Source organism: Perissodus microlepis, chromosome 13 (genome assembly GCF_051167445.1).
Source record: "Perissodus microlepis isolate ML-2025 ecotype Zambia chromosome 13, ASM5116744v1, whole genome shotgun sequence".
In the NCBI taxonomy this organism is placed as follows: domain Eukaryota; kingdom Metazoa; phylum Chordata; class Actinopteri; order Cichliformes; family Cichlidae; genus Perissodus; species Perissodus microlepis.
Window position 1 is genome coordinate 18,601,601 of NC_140473.1, and position 21,448 is coordinate 18,623,048.

Below are 21,448 nucleotides of genomic sequence, written 5' to 3' on the forward strand. Positions count from 1 at the left end.
ACTATTTCCGTGGTGGGCGTGTCAAACAGCGCCTCAGCCAATAGTGTGAAAGGCGGGTTACTATGGTTACATAACGCTCTCCCGGTTGAAAGTACTTATAAACATTGCGTAGTTTGGCTTTTTTTTTTCTTTTTAATCGTAAAATGAACGAGTTTGGAAGTTTAGAGCTCAGGTATGTTGTCGCTGCAATTACGACACTGGTTATTTGTTAACAATTAACTGATATTGGATTGTTACAGGTGGATACAAGGTTTCGCAAACAAAAATACCGAGTTTGTTGAAAATAAAACAGTATGCTACACATGTGGGAATCATATATGTTTCCTGAACTTGGAGACAAGGACGCAAAACGCGTTTCCGAGTCCTGGCAGAGGCATTGGTGCATTGACAGCCAACGGAAACAGTGGGATTTTTGCTTTTTCCGAGGAAAAGCTATCCCCGTCGATATATGTGTACAGTTTCCCTGAGCTTCAGTTGAAGAATGAACTTAAGGGTAAGGCAGACGTACTTTAATCTGTTAAACTGCCACATTTTTACTGTAATCCTGCCAAAGATGTGGACTTTTGCTCATTCATCTCTTTCTTTAGGGGGAGCACAACTGGACTACACATCTCTGGCATTAAGCCACAGTGGTCCATATTTGGGCTCCTGCTCCTCTCTTCCTGACCACATCATTACTGTGTGGTAAGCCACTCAAAGCAGAACACTGCCCTATACTGTGTACCATGTGTTTTCAGTTACTCGGGCTGAGCGGCAGTGTAATAGTAATCATAACCTTCTGATGCAGGAACTGGGAAAATGCTGAGCCACTTTGTTCTCAACCACAAGCTGGACAGGATGTCGTTTCCTTGGCATTCAACCCCATGAATTGGCTTCAGCTTTGTTCCTTGGGCACTGCTTCACTCACTGTCTGGAATATTGCAAAGAGTGACAGCCTTCATGTCCTGCAACCGAGGTAAACGCAATACAGCAAATGTATGTGTTTAAGTTTCTTTCAGCCTTGCTGCAAATGCATGGAAGGTTGAAAGAAAGTGGGGAAACTAAAGAGTCAAATAAGAACATATATGTGCATATCATATTTGTCATATTGCAGTACAATTAAGCTTCCAGCACCTGGTGGGACCTTTAGTGAGAGCCAGGCACCATCCTCTCAAAATGTCAGCAACATTATGGTAACTTTCTAGTTTGTGTGATGTAACTGCAGTTTTTAGATCTTTAATTTATCCATAAAACAATTGTGTTTTCCATGACCCAGCTCTACATGTGTTTACACAGGCCAAACTCCACCAGAGCACCAGAGCCAGGCTGACTCCTTCTGCCATCTGCTGGACAGCCACTTCAAAGCTCTATGTGGGCTGTGCTGAAGGATTCCTGCTTCTTGTTGACCCAGAGAGCCACTCCGTCTCTGTCCTTTTCAATCCTACAAGTAAACAAACCCACACTTGGATGTGGAAGATATTTTTTACCCAATTCAGAGACTAGAAAACACATTGGACATATTATTTGTTCTTCATTTTTGTTCAGGTGCTGAATCTATCCCTGAACTCAGAAGAAACAGCTTTCAGCGTTTAACTCCTAACATCAATGGTTTGATTGCTGTAGGAAAGGTACAAGCCCACTCAATGGTTACTGTATTAATGTATACAAGCACATCAAACATCAGGCAATTTAATATTGTTCTGTGTTGCAGGAGAGCATGGTACACCTGCAAATCAAAGGGACTCAGATAAACATTGCACAAACATGGCAGTTAGAAAGACCTGTCACAACTGTGATGTACTCTCCTGACTATAAAACATTACTTTTTTCCTCTAATACCGTAAGTACTTAAGTGCGCAGGAGCATAAAAACATGATATAGCCTAAAATATCCAAATAATAATATGTTACATGACAGAAAAGAACAAACTCTGACACCTGCTGCTTTTCAGGGGCAGATATATGTGTTGAACCCAGCCCAGTCAGACAGGATTGTGAAGATCTTCGATGTTCTCAGCGGCAACTTTGTGACAGCAACTCTCTTGCACAATGACAAGAACATTTGTGTGGTAAAGCATCTGTGTTGCTCAAGAACTGCGGCGTCTTGTAATTTGGGTCTGTGTCTCTTAATGAGCAGTGATGTTTGTGTTTACATTGGTTGCAGTCCTTGAAGGAGTCTGGAGAATTGCAGCTGTGGTCCTCAGATGGCATCTGCATCAGTTCTCTCTCGATCCAAGTGGAGGTCAGATTGCCACCATGAGAACTTACAGGACAGAGCACTTTAATATAAAATGTGTAAAATTGACATTTTTAAGAAAAAACACAAGTCTCTTGTCTTTAGGTGACATGTCTGGCCTGCTGTCCTGTTGCACACTATGCAGCTGTAGGAACAACTACAGGAAAAGTGCTCTTTATTGACCTAAACCAGGAGCAGAGGCCTCGCCTGGTGCACGAGGTTCTCCTTTACCACAGTGCTGTTGATCATTTAGTGCAAGTATCTTCCATTTTTGTGATGCTTTCACGGGCATGTCAGTTAAAAACTGCACACAAAATTATATTATATTATATTATTATATATTATTATATTTGTGACATGGAAGCATGAATTAGAGGGTGACTTCTTCTCCCCTTCTGCTCAGAAAAGCAAATAAAAATGTGTTTATTTTTACAGTTTTGATCATGACGGGCACTATCTTTTCACCGGTGGCTCAGATTCACATATCTATGTCTTAGAAGCTAGGCCGTCCAAGATGTTTTCAGTCATAGGGTACACAGGTAAATGCTTTTATTCTTACTCCTTTCAAAATATTATAAATCAACATTAAATTACAGCACACATCAGTGTAACTAGATAAGAACTGTCACACACTGTAGCGTTGCAGAAATGTGTGGTCCTACTACTGTAACCAATGCAATGTGTGGGTTTCTTTTCCAGTTCTTCCTGGATGCATTTTGTCTCTTTCCGCTCAGTGCAACAGGGACAAGAACGAGGTGAAAGTTCTTGCACTGTGTGCTGGTGAAGAGGACAGAAAAAAGGATGGTAGCCTGCTTACATTGCTCTCTCTGCCTACCCAGAACCTTGGAGGTACAAAACTAAAAGTGTTGATGAATTCTCTACTTAGTCTCTAGATGTTTAAATCATTTTAAAACAGTTTTATGATAGGACAGAGTTGTTCTTTAAAAAAAAGAATCTGTAGAACATAAATTACTGTGGTACATTTTTAAGAGCGTGAATCCCTCTTGAAAAATAGTAGGATTTTTTGGCAGTGTCTCAGAGGCAATGTGAGAATCTCAAGTCTAATAAATGAATCATTAAATCATGGGGTATTAAACTAAGGCAGTTCAAAAAAAAAATGTAAACATTTAGCCAAGGAGGGGCACTGCATACATGAGAGGAGTGAGGTTTGAGAATCTGCAAAAAGTAAAAATTCATTTTGAAACCAAAAGTTGAATCATTTCCTGTGGGCGAGGAGAGGTTTGGAAGGTGATTAATGGAAATAAAGTACAGGCGAAACTTAAGGATCATGTCCTGGTTCCCGTGGTTTCCTTTATATTCCACTTACAGTACTGTGAAAAGTCTTGAGTCACCTATCCATTCTTTATCATTTGTTTCCAGGGAGCAGGGCTTTCTTGTCTTTTCTTAAAGTGGTCTTTAGCAGTAGTTCTCCTGGCTTTCTGAAGGTCTTTTGAGTATTGTGTTGACATATAACAAAAAACTTAACAACTTCTCACTCTTATTGCCTGTTTATGCCCTGCCCTTATCTTCAACGTCATGCTGCTCTGTTGTATCTTAATTGCCCCTTGGGGATAAATAAAGTCTTTCTGATTCTGAAAGAATCAGTTTTAAATTGTATCTTTAGGACTTTGTTATTAGCAGCCTGTTGCAAAGGCATGAATTTTGCTTTCATTTCTTTAGTCAGATTTTAAAAAGTCCCAAAAAATGCATTTTGAAAGGCATACAATTGTATTTTTTCTTCAACAAGATGATTCCCAAAGGTGATTCCTTTTAGCTAAAAACTTTGGATATCTTGTACAGTGTGTCCTTAAAAAAAATTGAGGAAACTTGAAAAATGAAGACAAAAGAAGTGGGAGGACTAAAAAAACACACATTGGAACACTATGAGCCATAGATCATCCTCCCCAGAACCCAAACCTAAACATTATGGAAACCACGTGGAATCTTCATGACAAAAAAAAAAAAAAAAAGCAGCCAACATCCAGAGAAGAGCTTTAAATTTCCTTCAAAAAACCTGGAAAATTACTCCTGAAGATTACTTAATGAAATGACAAGAAGGCTGCCTAAAAGAGTTCATGCTATATTGAAGAATGAAGGTGGGCATACCAAATATTGACTTTAAAGATTTGATAGAACTGTGGAAACTGTTCTTGCCTTATGTACTATATTTCCATTTATGTTTGCACATTTCACTGCACCTATCTCCCATTGTAGGAGCAAAATATAAAGAACTGGGAGACAGCCTGAGATTTTAAACAGTACTTTACACAGGTTTAATAAACGATGAATGATAGGCTTCTACTTGTCTTCTGTTCTTATTGTTTTAAGCCTGAAAAAATGCATTATTTATCCATTATGTTTTATTTATCCAAGGAAATATCTTGGCAGTGTTCAAAACAAGGAACCGACACTAGACCACATTCCCATAATGGATTAATAGTACTTAACGTGATGTATCACACAGAAATGTTTAGACATGTTGTTACTGACACAGTTAAAATGAATACAGCGAGTGAACAGTTTACAAAATCACACCCTTTATTTATACAGCAGACTGGAAAACTATGTTGGACAACACACACAAAGACACAAAGAAGAAGCAAACACCAAATTGAGAGTTCTAATACTAACACTGAGATGCTAGTGTGCTTTAAGGGGCCATCTTTGAGATTAAAGCGCCAGAAAAAAACATGCTTGGCAGTTTGTAATTATCAATTTATCTGTTCTTCATTGCATATTACAACGTGTCTTCTGTCCTGCAGGTCCAGATAGTATAGACCGACATGGTTGCCTGTCTTCTCACGTCCTCAAAGTGTTCACATTCACGGTGCCTCGTCCACTTAAAAGCTGTGTTCTGGGATTAAGTGAGATCTTTGCTTACTGCCACAGGAGTAAAACACTTCAGCAATTTGTACTTCCTGAGGTTTGCTGCTGTCTTTTTTGGCTTTTTTCTTCTCAAATCATCAAGTCACAGCATAGCATCACTCTGATTTGTTTTTGTAGTTTTACATACATCTCAGGTGTGCATTTTGAATCTTATTATTCTACTCTCTGATCTGTGCTCTCAGGACAAAGGGGATCTCTCCGATCAACAGGGAGTCGAGCTGAAACCAGTGCAGGAAGTAAGGGGTCATCCACTGGGCCCTGCCTCTCTTGCTCTCTCCCCTCACCGCTTATGGTTGGCTTCTGTGGGCCGAGATGGCTTACTACAGATTAGAGAAACTGCGTCCATGGTTAGATCTCATTTAATTTCCTGTTTTTCATTTTTACTGTGAATGTTTTTGAATCCTGGTTTTCATTCCCTGTGGCGCTGCCACACCTCTAGGAGCGGTACATTGAACTGCAGTGTCACTCGTGCCGTCTCGGTGGAGTCCGGAACGTGTCCTTTTCCACAGACGGTTGCACACTCCTCACTGTAGGCCTCAAAGATGGCTCTCTTGTGTGCACTAATATCAGGTAAAACGAGTTGCACGTCACGCTTACATAATGCACAGATGTGAACAGCAGAGGGAACCATTGCTCACAGTCACCAATAGGCTGATGAGGGTTATGTAAGGCAGGGCTTTTTCTCTATTATAACTGGCAATGAAGGACAAAAGTAAGTAAATATAACTTAGTGTCCAGGGGAATATCAGCAGGAAAACAAAGATCTAATAAAATTCACAGCACAATCTTTCCTCAGAATAACATCCCACTCACATTCCACATCTGACTACAGCGACTGTTCCTGCATGCTTCTGTTTTCAAGTCGTTTTTATCTTAAAGGTTTTAGTACTTCAGAAATATTTTGTTTTGCATGCACCATTTGCGAGATCATGGTGTGTATAACTCACTGCCTATATTATTTCTATAATAATAATATTGCGAATAATCTGTAAATGTAACCCCAAGTGACCAAGCTATATATCTAATGTTTAATTTATCTGTGACAGATACTCTAAAATGTCCCTATGTTATTAATTATAGTTTCACTCGTTTTTTGTCACAAGCACAAAATGTACAAACAAAATTACATATTTTAGGCAATCCTTGTGTGACTTTTTTCTTTGTTTCAGTACTGCTAAAAAAATAGTATTTTTTAAGTAAACTTAAGACTGACTGAATTAAGGATTGACTTTATGAAAACATGGCAGTATCATTTTATTGGCAAACATAGGTCAATGCTTTCGTTTAAAGCAAAAGCTAAGAAAACATCTTTCTTCTCGATTCTGTTGTGTTTTAAATGTTTTCTGACGTTGAGCTGTTTTCATTGTCACTTTGGAATCTGCCTCAGGGTGTTGTAGCGGAAAAATGTCACTACTGTAAGTCTGTTAGCCGTGGTTAACTCATAAATTTCCATCTTCTCATCACTGATTTAGAAGTTGGAATTTTACAATAAAATCAAAGCCAGTAATGTTAAAAACGGGTGTGCATGCATGTTTCTGGGATCACAGATGATGCCACATAACAATCCATCATATTTTCATTAGGATACTTTCTGTGAGAAACAATGAAAAGTTTAATTGATTCAAATTCAGATCCACACTAGAAAGCCTTTTCATTATGATCCATATAAATATACAGCCTGGGCCATAAACAGACCTCTGAGGTGATAACCCTATTCTAACCCTGTATTTTAGAGAAGGAAAAGAACTGATTTTTTTAAAATACTTTTTTCTTTTGTGCTTCAAGTGAAATTATTATTATTTTTGTTCCCTGATTGACAAAACTTTATAGAACAGTTTAATTGCACAGTCCGATCGCCTAGGGTTAAATGTTGGCAGTGGCGTCAGCTGTTACTTGTGCCTTCATTATGATCAATTCACCGTTGACTGCGGTTTTCTCTTAAAATGACAGCTGATAAATACCTTTGCATATTTTTGTGTATTTCTGCTTGGGTTCACACAGAGTTAAAAGTGGGGATGTCAGTAAGATGAATGAAGCTACTCAGTACAGCAAGTCTACGGCTTATTTCTTGAAGAATATCTTTGATACTGAAAATCCCATCCTGATTAACTTTCCTGTGTGGGGTCAAGTGTCTCCGGTTGGCACGGAAACTCCAGAGGTAAGTAAGGTTAAATTGATCCATTGCGTTCTGTTTTACTGTAAAAACATGCTCTATTTGCTCAGGACAATGGGCTAAAGCTATTAACTAACTGCAGTCTAGTGCTGTAAAAGTTTCCTTTGTGAAGACTTCCCTGCTTCCATGGCCTCCAGTAGCTCAGTGCTGTTTCTTAACTTCAGCTGTTAATGATTTTAATGTGGTAGGAAAAAAGTAAATGTTTTTCAATGCCTCAAACTACAGCCTCCAAATCTGAAGGAACGCCTCTCCGACAGAGCTTTAACATAAACAGATTTAAGTTATAATGTTTTGTTATGCACGTGACAAACTTATTTTAAGCATAATGATAATAAATTAAACCTAACTTTTTCTTCTTAAGAAAGGGCCTGATGTTTTTTCGTTACTCCATTTAATACACTATTTTAATTTTCTTATATTTTGTTTTTAAAATATGTTTGTTACTGGATTTTTCATGTAGGTTTTTTGTTTTTAGCTCATTTCTTTTGTTAATTGTCATATATGTCTTTAATTTTTTTTAAATCTTTTTTTGGCCATATTGTACTTTATTACTAAACTATTCAGCTTTTTAAGCTGGTTTGTTAGAGGCTGTAGTTAAAGTTTTGGCTGTTGTAACATAGGAATTTTCCAGCTCTTATGCTAAATAAAGTATATCTTATCAGTTGTAATAGATATAAACTGCTATTTATTGCTTGTGTGCCATTTACTGTTTACTTATCTAAATCTTTGAGTTATTTTTATGTGTCATAGGTCAGTGGGGCACCATCTGTCGATGTGACAGAGCGAGATGGGGACGATAACAACCTCCTACGTGCTCCACCTTCACAGCCCACCTGGCTGGAAAGCAGGCGAGAGGGGGTCAGTGACTAATATGCTGTGATATTTGTGGTGGTGGAATGACATCTGGATGTTGTCTACTATTTTTAGATACTTATTCTGCTGGGGTTTTTTCTACGCGCTTGCAGATTGGAAGGTTACAAAAGTCCCCTTTGCACCAGTGTGTGGTATCTAGCTTGAAAAACAGCTGTGTGGTTTTTGGCATGCAGTCACTCTGTGCAACAGCTTGATTAATTTTTTTTATGGAGTAAGAAAGCCAATTAGCTAGAGGTATAGCGCAGTAAAGAACATAAACATGTGCAAGAGCATGTTAGGTACTTTGTCACCTGACAAAGAGTTTTGATAACAATAAATTGATGTTGAAGGTGTGGCAGGTTTTTAAATTTTAGGTTTAGCAAACCTCACTGATTATCACACATCGGAAAGAGGCACTTTCTGGTCTGATTTATGCTACATCTACCACGGCGTTGTGGGTGGGCCTAAGGGGCCTGAACCCACCCACTCCACTAACGGGCCCACCGTGATAAGTGGAGTAAGTGTCTTAGTATTTATTTTCAGTTAATACAAAGTAAATATTTAAATAAATAAAAACTAAATGTGTTTTCCTTTATATATAAGTAAAAGGTGATATTTATGAAGTTATCAAAGGCAAATTCTGACCAGTCACAACAACCCATTTCACATGAACCATTACCTGATAAATCTGAGGGAGCACATCACAGTTCAGAGGTTGTTCAGCAGAGGATGAAGAAACTTCTCTGAATTTTTCTGATACGATCATGAGGTTTTACTCAGTTTGATTCTGGGATTTTGGTCATACTGAACCTTCACGGCTTCTTTGTTTCAAAATATTAGACGAGTCTCAGCGGGGACAAAATAAAATTTGTCCTGAGAACTGTTAAAAAACAGGTGGCCTGTCTGTTTTATATTCTCTTTCAATGTAGAGGCAGTTTCTATTGGGTTGATGAATATACAGGGCAGTGCTGTTTTCTCACTGTTGTTATAAGTCAGTGTAGCTCACCCTCTCATCCATAAGAGGATTTATTTGTTTCTTTGATTACACTTTGGATCTCTGTGTTTAAGGGGATGAACATATTGGTCTTCACAATCCACAGCAAGAATAGTAATGATAGATCGAGTATTGTTTTTTTCATTTACACATGCTTGTGGGTATGCGCATGCACCCACTTGTAATAAATATAAGCGTCAGGATTAAAATCAACTTCTATAATTACTTTGTCCACAATCGGGATCCTGGCACTGACTCTGTGCTACAGGCTGAAGTGTTGGCTAACATTTTCTTTTCTTGTCAGTAATTACTATTTCTAATTTGAATTTTTACATCTTTGAGAGATTCTCGATTCTTGTGAATCTGACAGTCTACATGTTGTCAACAGCTTCTAAAAGAAGATCAAGAGCAATACTCTGAGATGAAGAAGAACCTGATGGAAACCATCAAAGAGTTACGCGACAGTGTAAGTGAAGTTTATTACAAATGCTGGTATTAAAAAGATTAGGAGAAAATTATAATGCCCATGCATAAAACCTGAAAGAATTTAACACAATTACTGTGTCAATAAACGTTTTTCAATCCACTGAGAATTCTCCGTACTTACAGCTATACTTAATACCTGCACAAAACCTACATACACGTAATTAGACTGATCTAAAAACAGATTTCATGTAGCCAAAATACTCCATATCTAAAAGCTAAAAACTTTATGGTAAATACTATACAGCAGATAAAGCATAACATGATATTTGAAAAAATGATAACAGCTCCACAAAGAGTGGGATCCCTGCACTGTATTTCCTGTGATGTTAGATCCAGGAGATGATACGTGACAGTGAGAACCAGCCTGAACACTTTAACCTGGATGTTGAGGAGGAGAGGAGACTCGAGGCCATGGTGGAGCAGGAGGTCACAAGGGTACTGCTGCACACGCGCACACACACACACACACACATAAATGGGATGACACTTTAATTCTGAATTCGGGTGATTGTGAATTTGTTTCCCTGTTGTAGGTGAGGACAGAAATTGAATGGGACATTGTAGAAAAATGTTACCTCCGTGATGTCCTAAAGAGAGAATGCTGGGATACCATGAAGGTCATCAGCAGAACCATAAAGGTGAGAAGGGTCAGAAAAAAAACAGCGAAACATCACACTGATGACTTTTAACATTTTTTAATCATCGCAGTTTCTTTTTCTCTTGTCTGCCGCAGGCCTTTCACTCTGACCTTGAAGTGCTGAACTACCCTCTGAAAGAGCAAACAGCAAAAGAACTTGAGGACCTTTGCAGGGTTCAAAATATGAGGAAGTTAGAAAAAGCTGCCTGCAGCGTAAGAAAAACAGATCCAGAAGCTCAAACAGTTTAGATTCTGAGTAGCACTGCAAAGAAAGGCACATGTGATGAATTTGAACCAGTTAAATCGTGTTGCTGTTTTGAAACGTGACACAGAAATGCAGTAATGCAGCGCTGAGTGGAAGCTGCGACAACGCAGCCTCCTCGGTGTTTTGGGTTTTCCTCTCTGGAAATACATTTTATGGCTGAAGCGTTCAAGTCAAAACAAGTTTACAGCTACAAAATGATTGGATGCCATGAATCTCAGTCCTTCATCTGACCTTTCACTGCAGTAGCATTTTGAAATGCTTGAACACATGCCAGTCCACCAGTGTTGAAACTTTTTTAGATTTATAGCTGTGTGGCTAAAAGTGAGTTGTTTCGATAGTTTTATCTTAGTGCAATGTCCTGTGGATGAAGTTTATAATCACATGGCCACAGATTCAGTCCTCACTGTTTATCTCAGCCCTTGTGTCCACCTTTAACCCTCAGCTAGGCAACCTAAAGAAAGATCTCAGTGCACAAGAAGAAGAGGAGGAGAAGAAAGTCCAGGACGCAGAGACTGCCACTGTGACGGGGAGTATCTCGGCTCAGTTAGGATATTCAAATCCTTATGTCTACGATCAGTTCAGCCTGAAAACCATAGAGCAGAGGATCAACCAGATTGTTTTGTTACAGGTGGGAACCTGTTTCAAAAAGGTGCAATAATTATGTCTTTAAATTCAGGGAATATCCAGAACTGTAATTAAAACACTTTCTTAAAAATAATAATAATGGAAATAAAGAGCAACTTCATCATATTGTCATGCTGATCATTAATAGCAGGTTTTCTTTGCCCAATTTCACTAATCTGCACATTGCAGGATGTGATTTATCGCGTCAAGACGGCTTTCAACGCTGACTTTGAGGCATTACACAAACAGAAGATGAAGGAGCTCAAACGTGTGAGAGACAGGAACAAGCACATCAGAGAAATCATGCTGCAGCTGGACATGCACGAGGAGCTGTGGGAGCCCAGCCTGACCAACAGCGAGTGGCCAGAGAGGTTGCTCACAGTGGAAGTCTCTGAGGTTACTGTCCTCTTGAAACATCTAATCAGTTCACAGAGGGTTCAGAGAAAGTTCAGGGGACAAAGCATCTGTACAAGTTGAACTGCTCGTTTGTTTGTTTGTTCTTTTACCAAAGTGAAATGGTGTGTGGTTTTTGTCTTATGAGATGTCAACTTTGTCCAACTCCAGATAAGAGCTGAACGGTACCTCACAGCGGAGCAGAAAGAGGAGGAGGAGAGGAGAAAGCTGGAGGAGGAACGTCGTTTGGCTGCCCAAGTATGCTGCCACAAAACAAAAAAAATATATATATTTTTTTCGGTTTTTACGTGTTAAAATACTTCCATAAAGGATGATTGCTTCGATGGTGAGGATAGCTCAGTTCTGCCATGTTAATGGGTTTGTTGTTCTATTGTTCAATTGCAGGCTGATGATTCTAGAGAAAGGGCTCTTGATGACATGATGGATGGAGTACTTGAAGTGAAAAAAGAGGACATCTTGAAAATGGTGACCATTAAAACATTTTTTTTTTAAGACATTAATGTTGAAGTAGACCGGTAGACAGCAGAACACAGTATGAAATATTATCAACTCACTTCTTTGATCAATCTGTTAATTTTGAGAGCAGAATACAATTAAATATAAAATAGAGTTTTATGGTAAATGAACTGGTACTTATGAAGTGCCCTTCTCCTCTTAAGCCCGATTCAACCGTTCACACACACACATTCATATAGCACTTTATTCTGTGCCTTCGAAAATCATGCTTCAGCACCTTGACTATTGCCACTTTGAAATGCAGACTAGAGGAGCCAGGAATTGAAACACGGACTTTTTAGTTGTTAGATGATCTGCTCTCAAGTGGGAAGACGGGGGTACGGGGGTATATGGTTGAATAAGACATTTGAATGCTGTTGTAGAATGTAATTCAATTTAAAAAACAAAAAACCAAACCAAAACAGTCTTTTAAGTGAGAAGATAATATAAATAAATACAGCATGATGTACTTAGCTATTTATAACTATACTGTTTTTTAATTACTGGTAGTTATAGATAATAATGTATTCCGTAATTAGATAATATAACATATTAGAAAGCTGTTCCATATCTCATGTCTTTGTTTCATATTACATACACTCTAGCCAGATGAACCACGTGTGTGTGTTAATGATGTCGCAGGATTTCTTTTTTTTTTTTTTTAACTTGAATTCTTTTCTAAGCAGCGTCAGTTAAATTAGACAAATGAGCAAGAAGGGCACATAGTTTCTATTGAATTTACTCCACAGGAAATACCTCTGCCTGAGTTTGTTTTGACCAAACCTGACATTCAGTGGAGTGAGGAGGAGAAAAAAGTTTTCAAAGAGTATGAAAAGAAAGCCAAGGAGCTCAGCGAGGAGAAGGAGAAGTACAAAAAGGTATTACATAAGATGCTCTTTTTGCACTGATCTGAATTATAATTCACTCCTGATGTGAATGGTAACCGTCTGTGGCCTGTGTTGTTGCAGCTACTGGAAATTGAAATAAAAAAGCTTCACCAGTCCACCAAGGAAGCGACCGAAAGGTTTGATGAAAATCTGGCAAAGCTGTTAGAGAAGAAAGTGAACTGCACAGTAGCTATATACCAGGTAAGCCCTCTCTTCTCATTTGCCCCTTGCGATGTCTTTTATAACATCCTGCTTAAAATTGGTTTCGGTGTATCTTACAGGAAGAGCTCAAGATCACATATCTCGCTGAGTCAGTCCTCAGAGAAGAAGAGATGAGAAGCCAGGAGCAGGAGCTCAAGCTCAAACTTGAAAAAATGTTGGCATACAAGGTCAGAAAACTGGTGCACAGTAATGCTGTAGGAATTTATGAGTGCCAGCTTCACACTCTGTTCTTTGTGAGAAATGGCAGCAACATCATCCAAAACTGTAGAACAAAACCTTCCCTTCGTTCAGGCATGTTTTTTTAAGAGCTAACCTGTGTGGCACACTCATTTTGTAGGCTTCAAGACTGCTTATCGCTAATTTCCATACATGCTCGTCTCCTCTGACAGGATGAAACTGGGGAGAGGTTGAAGAAGCTGGAAGACGAAGTAGAGTTGTTACAGGAGACGTATGACAATGTTGTTCTTGAAGACAAAGTAAGCCAGCTGATTAAATACTAAAATCATGGCTGAGAGAGATGGCGAACATAACACAATATAGTAACCTAACATCTGTGTCTCTGAAGTCGCTGGATAAAGACTTCAGGAGGGCATTTTCAGACCTCCCGAGCCATATGGTCGATTGCCTCTATAAGATGTTCAAACGCAGACCCAGGTTTGTTTCCTGATTGATGGCTACGCATGAAGAAAATTACATAATTTGAGTTGTAAACTGTTTATCGTTTTTTGTGGGCAAATTTTCACCCCACAGGGCTCAGAAGATGAGGGCCCAGATGGACAACAGCAACAATTCTGACCCGTTTAAAGAGCATCGTCTGTGTGGTTCTCAGGCCCCTGATGCATTCAGCCAAATGCTCAGAGCCATGGATGAACTGGACGCTCCAGCGAACATGCCAGAGGGCTTGAGCACAGTAGCCTGGGAGAAATTCTGTCACGTTCGCAGAGCTAAAGTAGAGAGCGAGCAAAAGGTATGACGACGAGGAGAGGTTAAATATGGAGGAGAGTTGCTGTTCCATTAAAATATGCATAAATGTGCACAATATCTTACTCCGGCTCAGCTTATGAATAGGTGTAAAAAACAACTATTTCCATTCTGTGCTTGCAGTTATGCACTCACTGCTGGACACGTCTTTTTCAGGTAAAAACAAAAGCTTTGACACTCGCTGAGATGCAGGCGTTCCTGCAGAAGAAGAGAAATGAGGATAAAGCTGCTCAAGAGGAAATTAAAAATCTTTCTAAAGCACTTGAAAGGTATAAATCAGATTTTTCACTCTGATTTCAAGCAGTTGTAAAACAAGCCTTAAACTTAATGACTAGTGTAAGTGCATTAAATCTATTTTTTAATGGAAGAATGACCCGTGAGTGCTTTTTTTCCCCCCTTCTGCTGTAGTCTGCACCGGAAGAGGACTGATCTCCTGATGGACACCATGGTCCAGATCATACTTAAACAGGGACAGGTGGAGGTGACTACCACAGACCCAACTGCTGACAACGCAGACACCGACTTCATTCTTTACCACAGGAGCGTCGTGGACAACCTGAGAAATGTCATCAGGGTCAGCCTTTTCCTACTCTCATCACAAAGAATTTGATTTGATTCAAACCAAATTGGTCAAATTCAGGTGGTTATGGTGTCGTTGCCTACTACTGATTATTATCGCTATGCTCAGACACTTGCAGAGCAGAAAATAGCATCCATGGTGGCGTGCAAAGACGTGCGTAAGGGCATGATCCAGCTGGAATGGGAGAACAAGGTGATGAGGAAGCAAATAGAAGACCTCTACGACAAGGAGAAGAATATCAAGATGCTACGACTCTCAGAGGAGCAGCAGAAAATGACAGTAATGTAGATTCTAAAATATGCTAACACTGCCTCTTTTTAAATGTCTTATTCTAAACTAAACTAAGACAGTGAATAGGCATTACCCTGTATAAACTTGTGAAAATGTTCAACATCTGCTTAAAATAATAACAAAATGTCTGCGTTTAGGGTTAAACATTAATCCCATTTGCATTTCTGGCCAAACCTCAGGCGGTGATATGAAGGCAGGTATTTGGCAGCATCACATGTTTTGCGGGCAGCAAATTGTTACCATCCTCCAGCACAGATGGATGATCTTTTATTGAAGACACACACCCTATTCACGCCAGCTCCCCACCCTGTTTTTTTCCCCTTTTTCAGCTCTTAAAACTCTTACTCAATAGGTGGAGACTGGTTGGAAGATTATCCTGTCCTTCCGTTCTTTTTTTTTTTTTAAATACGTTTTACTTTGTTTACAACCTAATTCGCATTGAACACGAGTAATATCACAAGTTAGAGCGCTGCAGTTGAGAAATAAAAAATACAGATCAAATGAGTCATCCGTCATCTTATTTTTAACAAGTCAATGAGCATCGCATGTGTTTCCAGGCCTGAATGCCAGCTTCCGTTGGAAAAAAAAACTTCAGGTAGATCTTTGGTGGCCATTTCCTGCCATTGTTCAAGCCCATGAAACCAACCAACTAAATCCAAAGTTTTATGATGAAGGCGTTTTACTTCAACTGTTGTTGGATGCTGATTTTCTGTTCTTTCACTGCACACTCTTTTCTTTTCAGCATCGCAGCAAGTCAGATCAAGAAAGTCACACATCCAAGCAGATTTCCAGTTTGGAGAAAAGTATTGCCTTGATGGAAACGGTAATAAAACAGTAGCTACATGTGTGTAATTTGTGCAGCTGACTGTTCAGATAAAATGTGCATTTTTTTTTTCAATTTTATGCAATTATGCGAATGCAATTATTTTCAATTTCAGACTCATAAGAAGAGTGTGCAGCAACGCTTAAGAAAGATTGAACAGTTAAATAAGCAGGCAGCAGCAAAAACTAAAAAGAGCACCGATTTAGAACAGCAGCTCCCTGAAATGCAGGTCACCGTGTCAGAGTTGAGACACATCTGCGAAGCAGCGGGTAATGAAAACAGCCATTTCAGCTCTAATTAAACACAATGCAAATGGGAGTTTTCTTCATCTTCTAGCATGTGTCTTGTTTGGTATTTAGCTATGGCAGAAAATGAGGCTGCTGCACGAGAAGAGCGCTACCAGGAAATCGTTAAGAGGAGCAAGTTGAAGGAACTCGCCAGAGCTCAGGCAGAGAACCTGGCTTTCCTTGGGGCAGAAGTTGAGCGTCTCACCATGAAGAACTTTCCTTCGCTTGATCAACTGAAACACTAATGAGCAAAGCTTTCTTGTTCAACAGATTTTTACGGTTTTATTTAAGCTTCTCTCAGCAGATAAATTGAACATAAAGTGTACAACTTGAACTGTAGCAGCAACAAATTAAACAATAAACAGGACATCTGAAATGTGATTGTTCCCCTGTAACATTTTATTAGGTAGTGAAGTCGTCCTCTGTGCGGTCAAAGTGCAGAATGCTGTCATCCAGATTGAACAGGTCAATCAGCTCGGACAGGCTGGCTTTTCGTCCATCAATAGGGACTTCTGATTGCAGTTCACACAGCGCAGCTTGAGCACAATGCCGCCACTTATCAATCAATGTTTGGAGATGAGTCAAATCATTCTGTGGGAGAAAGATGGGAGAACCTGTCGTGAGAAATTGCCAGCTTTGGTTTAAGTAACCAAAAACATATCCCATTATGTTCCATTTAAATGTCGCCAATACCTTGCTTCTGTACATTTTAACCATCTTGAGTCTACGTAGAGTCTCTGTTTTGTCTTTCACCTCCTTCCTGAGACGTTGTGCAAAGTCTCCTGAAGGATATTGTGTTGATTTGGGAGCAGGCCCAGACAACGTTTTACTCCCTGCTCTCTCCCCATTTCTGTTTATATCAACACTGCTTAAAACCACTGGAGGATTATTAACAGGCTGCTGGGAATGTGCTGAAACTTGTTGGCCATTCTCCTCATCATCAACACAAAGGCGTTTGGCCACAGAGAGGGGAGAGATGAAGGAGCGCCTGGATCTCTTCAGCCTCTCCCTCAGTGAGGCACTCAGCTTCGGTTGATGCTGTGGGGGTGACAGAAAAGAAAATGACTCACAGGGAAAGTGCATGGGCAAGTTTTGATAGTTAATTACAAAAGTTCCTATAAAGTCAACCATCATGCCAGGTTATATTATGTAAGACAAATGGTGCTTAAGCCCTTCTAGCACCTTACCTTCTCTTTGTAGTCACAGGGGCTTGACTCTACTGAACTACATGGTGAACAACAGTCCCTCTGTAATTTAGCTGCTTTAGGTGTGATCTCCATCGGTGAAACTTGCTTTGAAACATGTAAACTTCATAGTTTTGAAGGGTAGTTTAAGTTAGCCAAGTGGATATCGTTAGCTAGGCACTTATCCATTTATCACATTTTAATAGACGCCGCTGAAAAAACAAAACTACTTTCAGCACTTACAGTAAATGAAGGGTTGTTAAATGCTGCTACAATAACCACTGAGCAACCAACAACTTTCACTAAACGCAGACTGAATCAGAAAGCTAGGACCGACGCGAGACTTCTTCCGTATTTTGCGGCTCGAAACCTTCGCAGTCTGTGATTGGATAGAACGTAATGACGTATTACAGAAACGCATCTTGGGAGCTGTAGTTAGTAGAACATGTAAGGCACAAAATGTTCTTTGTGCCTTAAATCCGGTGTTTTCATGATATTTCTCAAACTTACAATAAATCCGTATGATTATATTGACTCGCTCTTCTGCTTTGAGAAAATTATACATGCAAAATTAGTTAAGTGTTCCTAAAAAGAATTTTTTTGAACTTGAAAATACCTGCTGGAAATACAGGTTACTTACAGTAAAACTAAATAAAGTCAGGTAATTATAAGAAGAAAATTATAAGAAGAATATTAGAGTAAATTATATTTCTCATTAGATTTTAAAGGATAAAGCGTAACATTCAAGAAGTAAGGACTTCCAGTGAAATTAAACTCAACTATGCTGCTTTACAAAATAAAGTGCTACAGGAAACACAAAGTAAAACTGATTTGTGTGGGCTGTTGACAGGTTTAGTGCTGCTTGTCACCCTTGTTGCTAGGGTCGAGTCACATTGTGATTCAGCTCTTCTCATCAGTTGATTCATCTCCTTTAATGGGCTTATTTTTAACTCCTCCAGACCGATCCATTCATGGTTTGTTTGGGATGGCGTTCAGATGTTTGCAATCACCTGCTTTTTTCCCTGCTGCCTTGAGGAGAAAAGGTGGGAATTAAAACGTGAGGCTGCCTGGACTTGAACTTCAGCACTTGGCAGTCTGATATTACACACCCTAGGGAACTGGGGATTTTTGTCATATTATATGGATGAATGTTGCAGGGCTGAAAGCTGCAGTTAATTACTATGTGTGAGTCAGGAGACAGTTTTCAGTGTTTTTTTTTTTTTTTTAACTTTTGAAAACTTGACAAAAACTCTGTGCTCAGTCCCCAGCAATATGGGTAGCAACAGAGCCAATGTGAGACAGCGAACGCAGGTGCCATGTCTTTCATCAAATACAGGTGTGCAGGATGGGCACTCTTAAATATAGACTCTAGCCATGTTTTTGCATGCTATTAAGTCCTGTCCCCCTTACTTAAATTATAAGTAATGGTCAGCCTTTTGCTTCCCTTTTTCCAGTGGATTAGACTCTACTGGGCTGTGCACAGACTGTCACTTGACTTAGGCTGAAAGGGTGTTTTGTATTTTGGGTAGGCGGGTTATTTTGATTTCACAATCCGCTGTGTGCTGGTTTCCCTTTAATGCGTTGCCAGTGAGCCTCATCTGTAAAACACTTCCTTATCTCCCCTCCAAGGTTTACATAAACAGCACATAAAGACCAGTAAACTACAGTCTGACACAGGGGCCACAATATGGGGACACACAGGTGATAAAAATCACCTGGCTAGCAGCGAACTTAAGGCCTCCTGACATTTGGTGTCACATTTTCCACTCACTTTCCATATTTATCCAAAGAAGGAAAAGGACAGGTGTTATTAATGGCAGCTCCTTTCTGTTTAAGTGTCCCAGTCAGAGTCACAGTGTCTGCAACACTCTCACTGTCACACTGAACGGTATCAGTGCCCTGAAACCCAAGACCTATCTGGACCACAGCCATCAGTAACTTTGATTTACACTTGTTCTTTTCTCCTGCGAGACGGTAAAGTGTCTGCTTGTGAAAAAGGATGCAAAAATAACGTGGTTTCAAAATCAAAGTAAATTTGACCTTTAACCTGCAGTAGCTCAGTGATGGCTGTACGAATTGGATGACTGTGGTTGTTACGAATCCTTCCTGATTATCCCCCTTGAAATAGCGACGTGTCATCTTTCACTGTCAAAGACTGAAGCAATTATGTTGACCACATAGATCAAAACCCACATTCCTTTTCAGAAATAATAGTCTTTTCATTTTGGAAAACAAAATAGTCCCAAGTGTGTCTCCCTGTGTTAAGGTTATGCTCTTTGTGTTGCTTCTTTTATACAATGAGTTTATTGTTCTGTTTTTCTAATGGTGCATATGATTATAGCCTTCATTTAATGTTCAAATATCCATCCATCCATTTTCTCAACCACTTATCCGGTTCAGGAGGACTGGATCCTGTGGTACTTTCAAGTCATCTATGGATTATATTCTCATTTAACTGTTAAATTATTAGGTCTTGGAAAAGAACTAATCAAAGTTTCCTACAAGCAAATATCAAATCACTTATTTAGTTCAGCAAACTCTCCCAAAACCAAAGAACGGTGCAGGGTATAATCAGAGATGGCACTAGCTGTAGCTGTAGAATATTTGGTGCTTGAAGTATTAATTATAAAAATAAATGGCAGTTATTTTTCTGTAAGTCCGCAGAATCAAAATGTTTACGGCTCAGGAGTTTTACAAGTGAGAAGAAAACCAATAAAAATCAGGAGGTTTATAAATAAACTATTACATGCTCTGTCTCTCTCTCTTAAATTTGCATGCACTTTCTCTGAGCCAAGTATCGTCAGAAGTTCCCTCTTGGTATTTATTTATTATACCGGAGAGGTTTACTAGCTCAACTTAGAGCAAAGCCTGATGTCTGTGCAAAGTTGAACCTCAGCTTTATCTCTTCAAACACCTCAAAATGCCAAGCCAGCCTGTTGAGGTTTCCCTTAAATCATCTTCTATAGTTAAATACAAATTGTTCCAGCAAGAAAAAAAAAGTCCATCTTTCAGCTCTGTAAGTGCTGACTCCTTTACAAAGAGAACCAATAATACTCCTTCAGAAAACCTAATTTGTACTATTTTTCTGTCAAGAACATTTAATCATTTATGTGTACATGCCCGGTTATTCTAATAAACCCTGAACAAGATTTTTTCTTTTAATTTTGCTGCTGTGTAAGCATTTTTGAACTCCCTGTCAAATCTTTTGAAGCTGTTTCCCCCTCTCTTCGAAAGAATAATGAGAGCTTATCTGGAACAGCTGTTATCCTCAACACAAACAGGAGTGTGTTTCATACAAAAAGTCTGCACAGGCCAGTCTGCTGCAGCTCCCCCCCCCAATCCTGGAATCTGTTGCTTTCCCTTAAGATTTGGCATTATTCAAACTTGCACATAGATGTGAGCGGAGCAGCAGCTCCTCCTCCGTTACACTGTCCTTGGGGCCATTTCTTTTCCATCCTTTGAGCAGATTAGAGTCATACTCGCTGTGAGTCATGCAGGGTGGGTGGATGTCTGCACAGGGTGTGGTGGGTGAGGGAACCTACTGGCGCTTGTGGCTGCCAGTGTAGAAATAAAACATCTATAATTTAGCTGCAAAATTACATAAATGTAAATGAATGGATGGAGAACTTTTATTATTATCATGCAGTTAAAAACAACTCGTGTGTCCTCTCATTTGGTGACTGCACGTGGTGGAAGCTGTTGATTTCTTCTGAAGTCTATCAGCAGTGTCACATGAAAACTATCAGAACTCCTAATCTGAGCAGTAAACAGGAAAGGCACAAACTGATGCTGAAACAGCTGGATTTAAAAAAAAAAAAAGCTGAGGAGCCTTTTTACGCAAACATTGCAGTCAGTTAAAGTCACACCGACTCCAGCCTTGTGCTTTTAATTTTAAAACGTTGTAAAAATACTGCTTGGTTATGTAATAACAGTTGCTGAAGCCATAGGATATAGATTAAATGCTCTGTTTCTTCTTCCAAAAAATGCGCACCAGATGCGTTCCAGATGCAGCAGGATTGATTTGTAGCCCACACTAGATCAGCAGACCCCGAAATGGCTGCACTGCTATCCAACAGCAGGAAAGAGAAGGTGGTGGTGGGGGAAAAAAAATCCTACCTCCCATATCAACCCCTTCCCACCTCCTCTCAAAACT

At 39.4% G+C, this 21,448-nt stretch overlaps 2 protein-coding genes across 3 annotated transcripts; one reads left to right on the forward strand and one right to left on the reverse strand.

The window, feature by feature from the left end:
- Nucleotides 1-5: 5 nt before the first annotated feature.
- cfap43 (cilia and flagella associated protein 43) lies at nt 6-16,492 on the forward strand. Of its 2 annotated transcripts, none has more exons than XM_084949597.1 (38): nt 6-172; nt 240-493; nt 588-684; nt 788-955; nt 1,094-1,172; nt 1,276-1,426; nt 1,525-1,607; nt 1,691-1,819; nt 1,931-2,047; nt 2,143-2,220; nt 2,320-2,468; nt 2,650-2,753; nt 2,914-3,063; nt 4,977-5,137; nt 5,283-5,447; nt 5,540-5,670; nt 7,102-7,258; nt 8,024-8,131; nt 9,508-9,585; nt 9,936-10,040; nt 10,139-10,243; nt 10,339-10,455; nt 10,950-11,135; nt 11,321-11,527; nt 11,696-11,782; nt 11,930-12,010; nt 12,790-12,918; nt 13,009-13,128; nt 13,209-13,316; nt 13,539-13,625; nt 13,715-13,803; nt 13,900-14,116; nt 14,287-14,399; nt 14,539-14,704; nt 14,819-14,989; nt 15,744-15,824; nt 15,940-16,093; nt 16,184-16,492. In XM_084949597.1, the coding sequence occupies exons 1-38, from the start codon at nt 144-146 to the stop codon at nt 16,354-16,356; spliced, it is 4,884 nt and encodes a 1,627-aa protein (XP_084805723.1). In that variant the 5' UTR covers nt 6-143; the 3' UTR covers nt 16,357-16,492. The 2 variants fall into 2 exon arrangements, with proteins under 2 accessions (XP_084805723.1, XP_084805724.1); XM_084949598.1 differs by having other exon boundaries at nt 1,094-1,157.
- sfr1 (SWI5-dependent homologous recombination repair protein 1) lies at nt 16,367-17,665 on the reverse strand. Its single transcript, XM_084949604.1, has 3 exons — nt 17,299-17,665; nt 16,805-17,149; nt 16,367-16,702 (listed from the first exon to the last, which is right to left on the reverse strand). Exons 1-3 carry the CDS (start codon nt 17,389-17,391, stop codon nt 16,514-16,516), a joined length of 627 nt encoding a protein of 208 aa, XP_084805730.1. The 5' UTR covers nt 17,392-17,665; the 3' UTR covers nt 16,367-16,513.
- Between the last annotated feature and the right edge of the window lie 3,783 nt (nt 17,666-21,448).

What these genes read in the sequence shown, in the direction of transcription:
- cfap43 (XM_084949597.1), top strand. Translation starts at nt 144, where the DNA reads ATGAACGAGTTTGGAAGTTTAGAGCTCAG. An exon ending in TCAAAGAGTTACGCGACAGT is followed by an intron (nt 9,586 to 9,935) that starts GTAAGTGAAGTT and finishes CTGTGATGTTAG; the next exon opens with ATCCAGGAGATGATACGTGA. An exon ending in AACGTCGTTTGGCTGCCCAA is followed by an intron (nt 11,783 to 11,929) that starts GTATGCTGCCAC and finishes GTTCAATTGCAG; the next exon opens with GCTGATGATTCTAGAGAAAG.
- sfr1 (XM_084949604.1), bottom strand. Translation starts at nt 17,391, where the DNA reads ATGGAGATCACACCTAAAGCAGCTAAATTACAGAGGGACTGTTGTTCA. An exon ending in CCTGTGACTACAAAGAGAAG is followed by an intron (nt 17,150 to 17,298) that starts GTAAGGTGCTAG and finishes TCACCCCCACAG; the next exon opens with CATCAACCGAAGCTGAGTGC. An exon ending in TTAAAATGTACAGAAGCAAG is followed by an intron (nt 16,703 to 16,804) that starts GTATTGGCGACA and finishes TTTCTCCCACAG; the next exon opens with AATGATTTGACTCATCTCCA.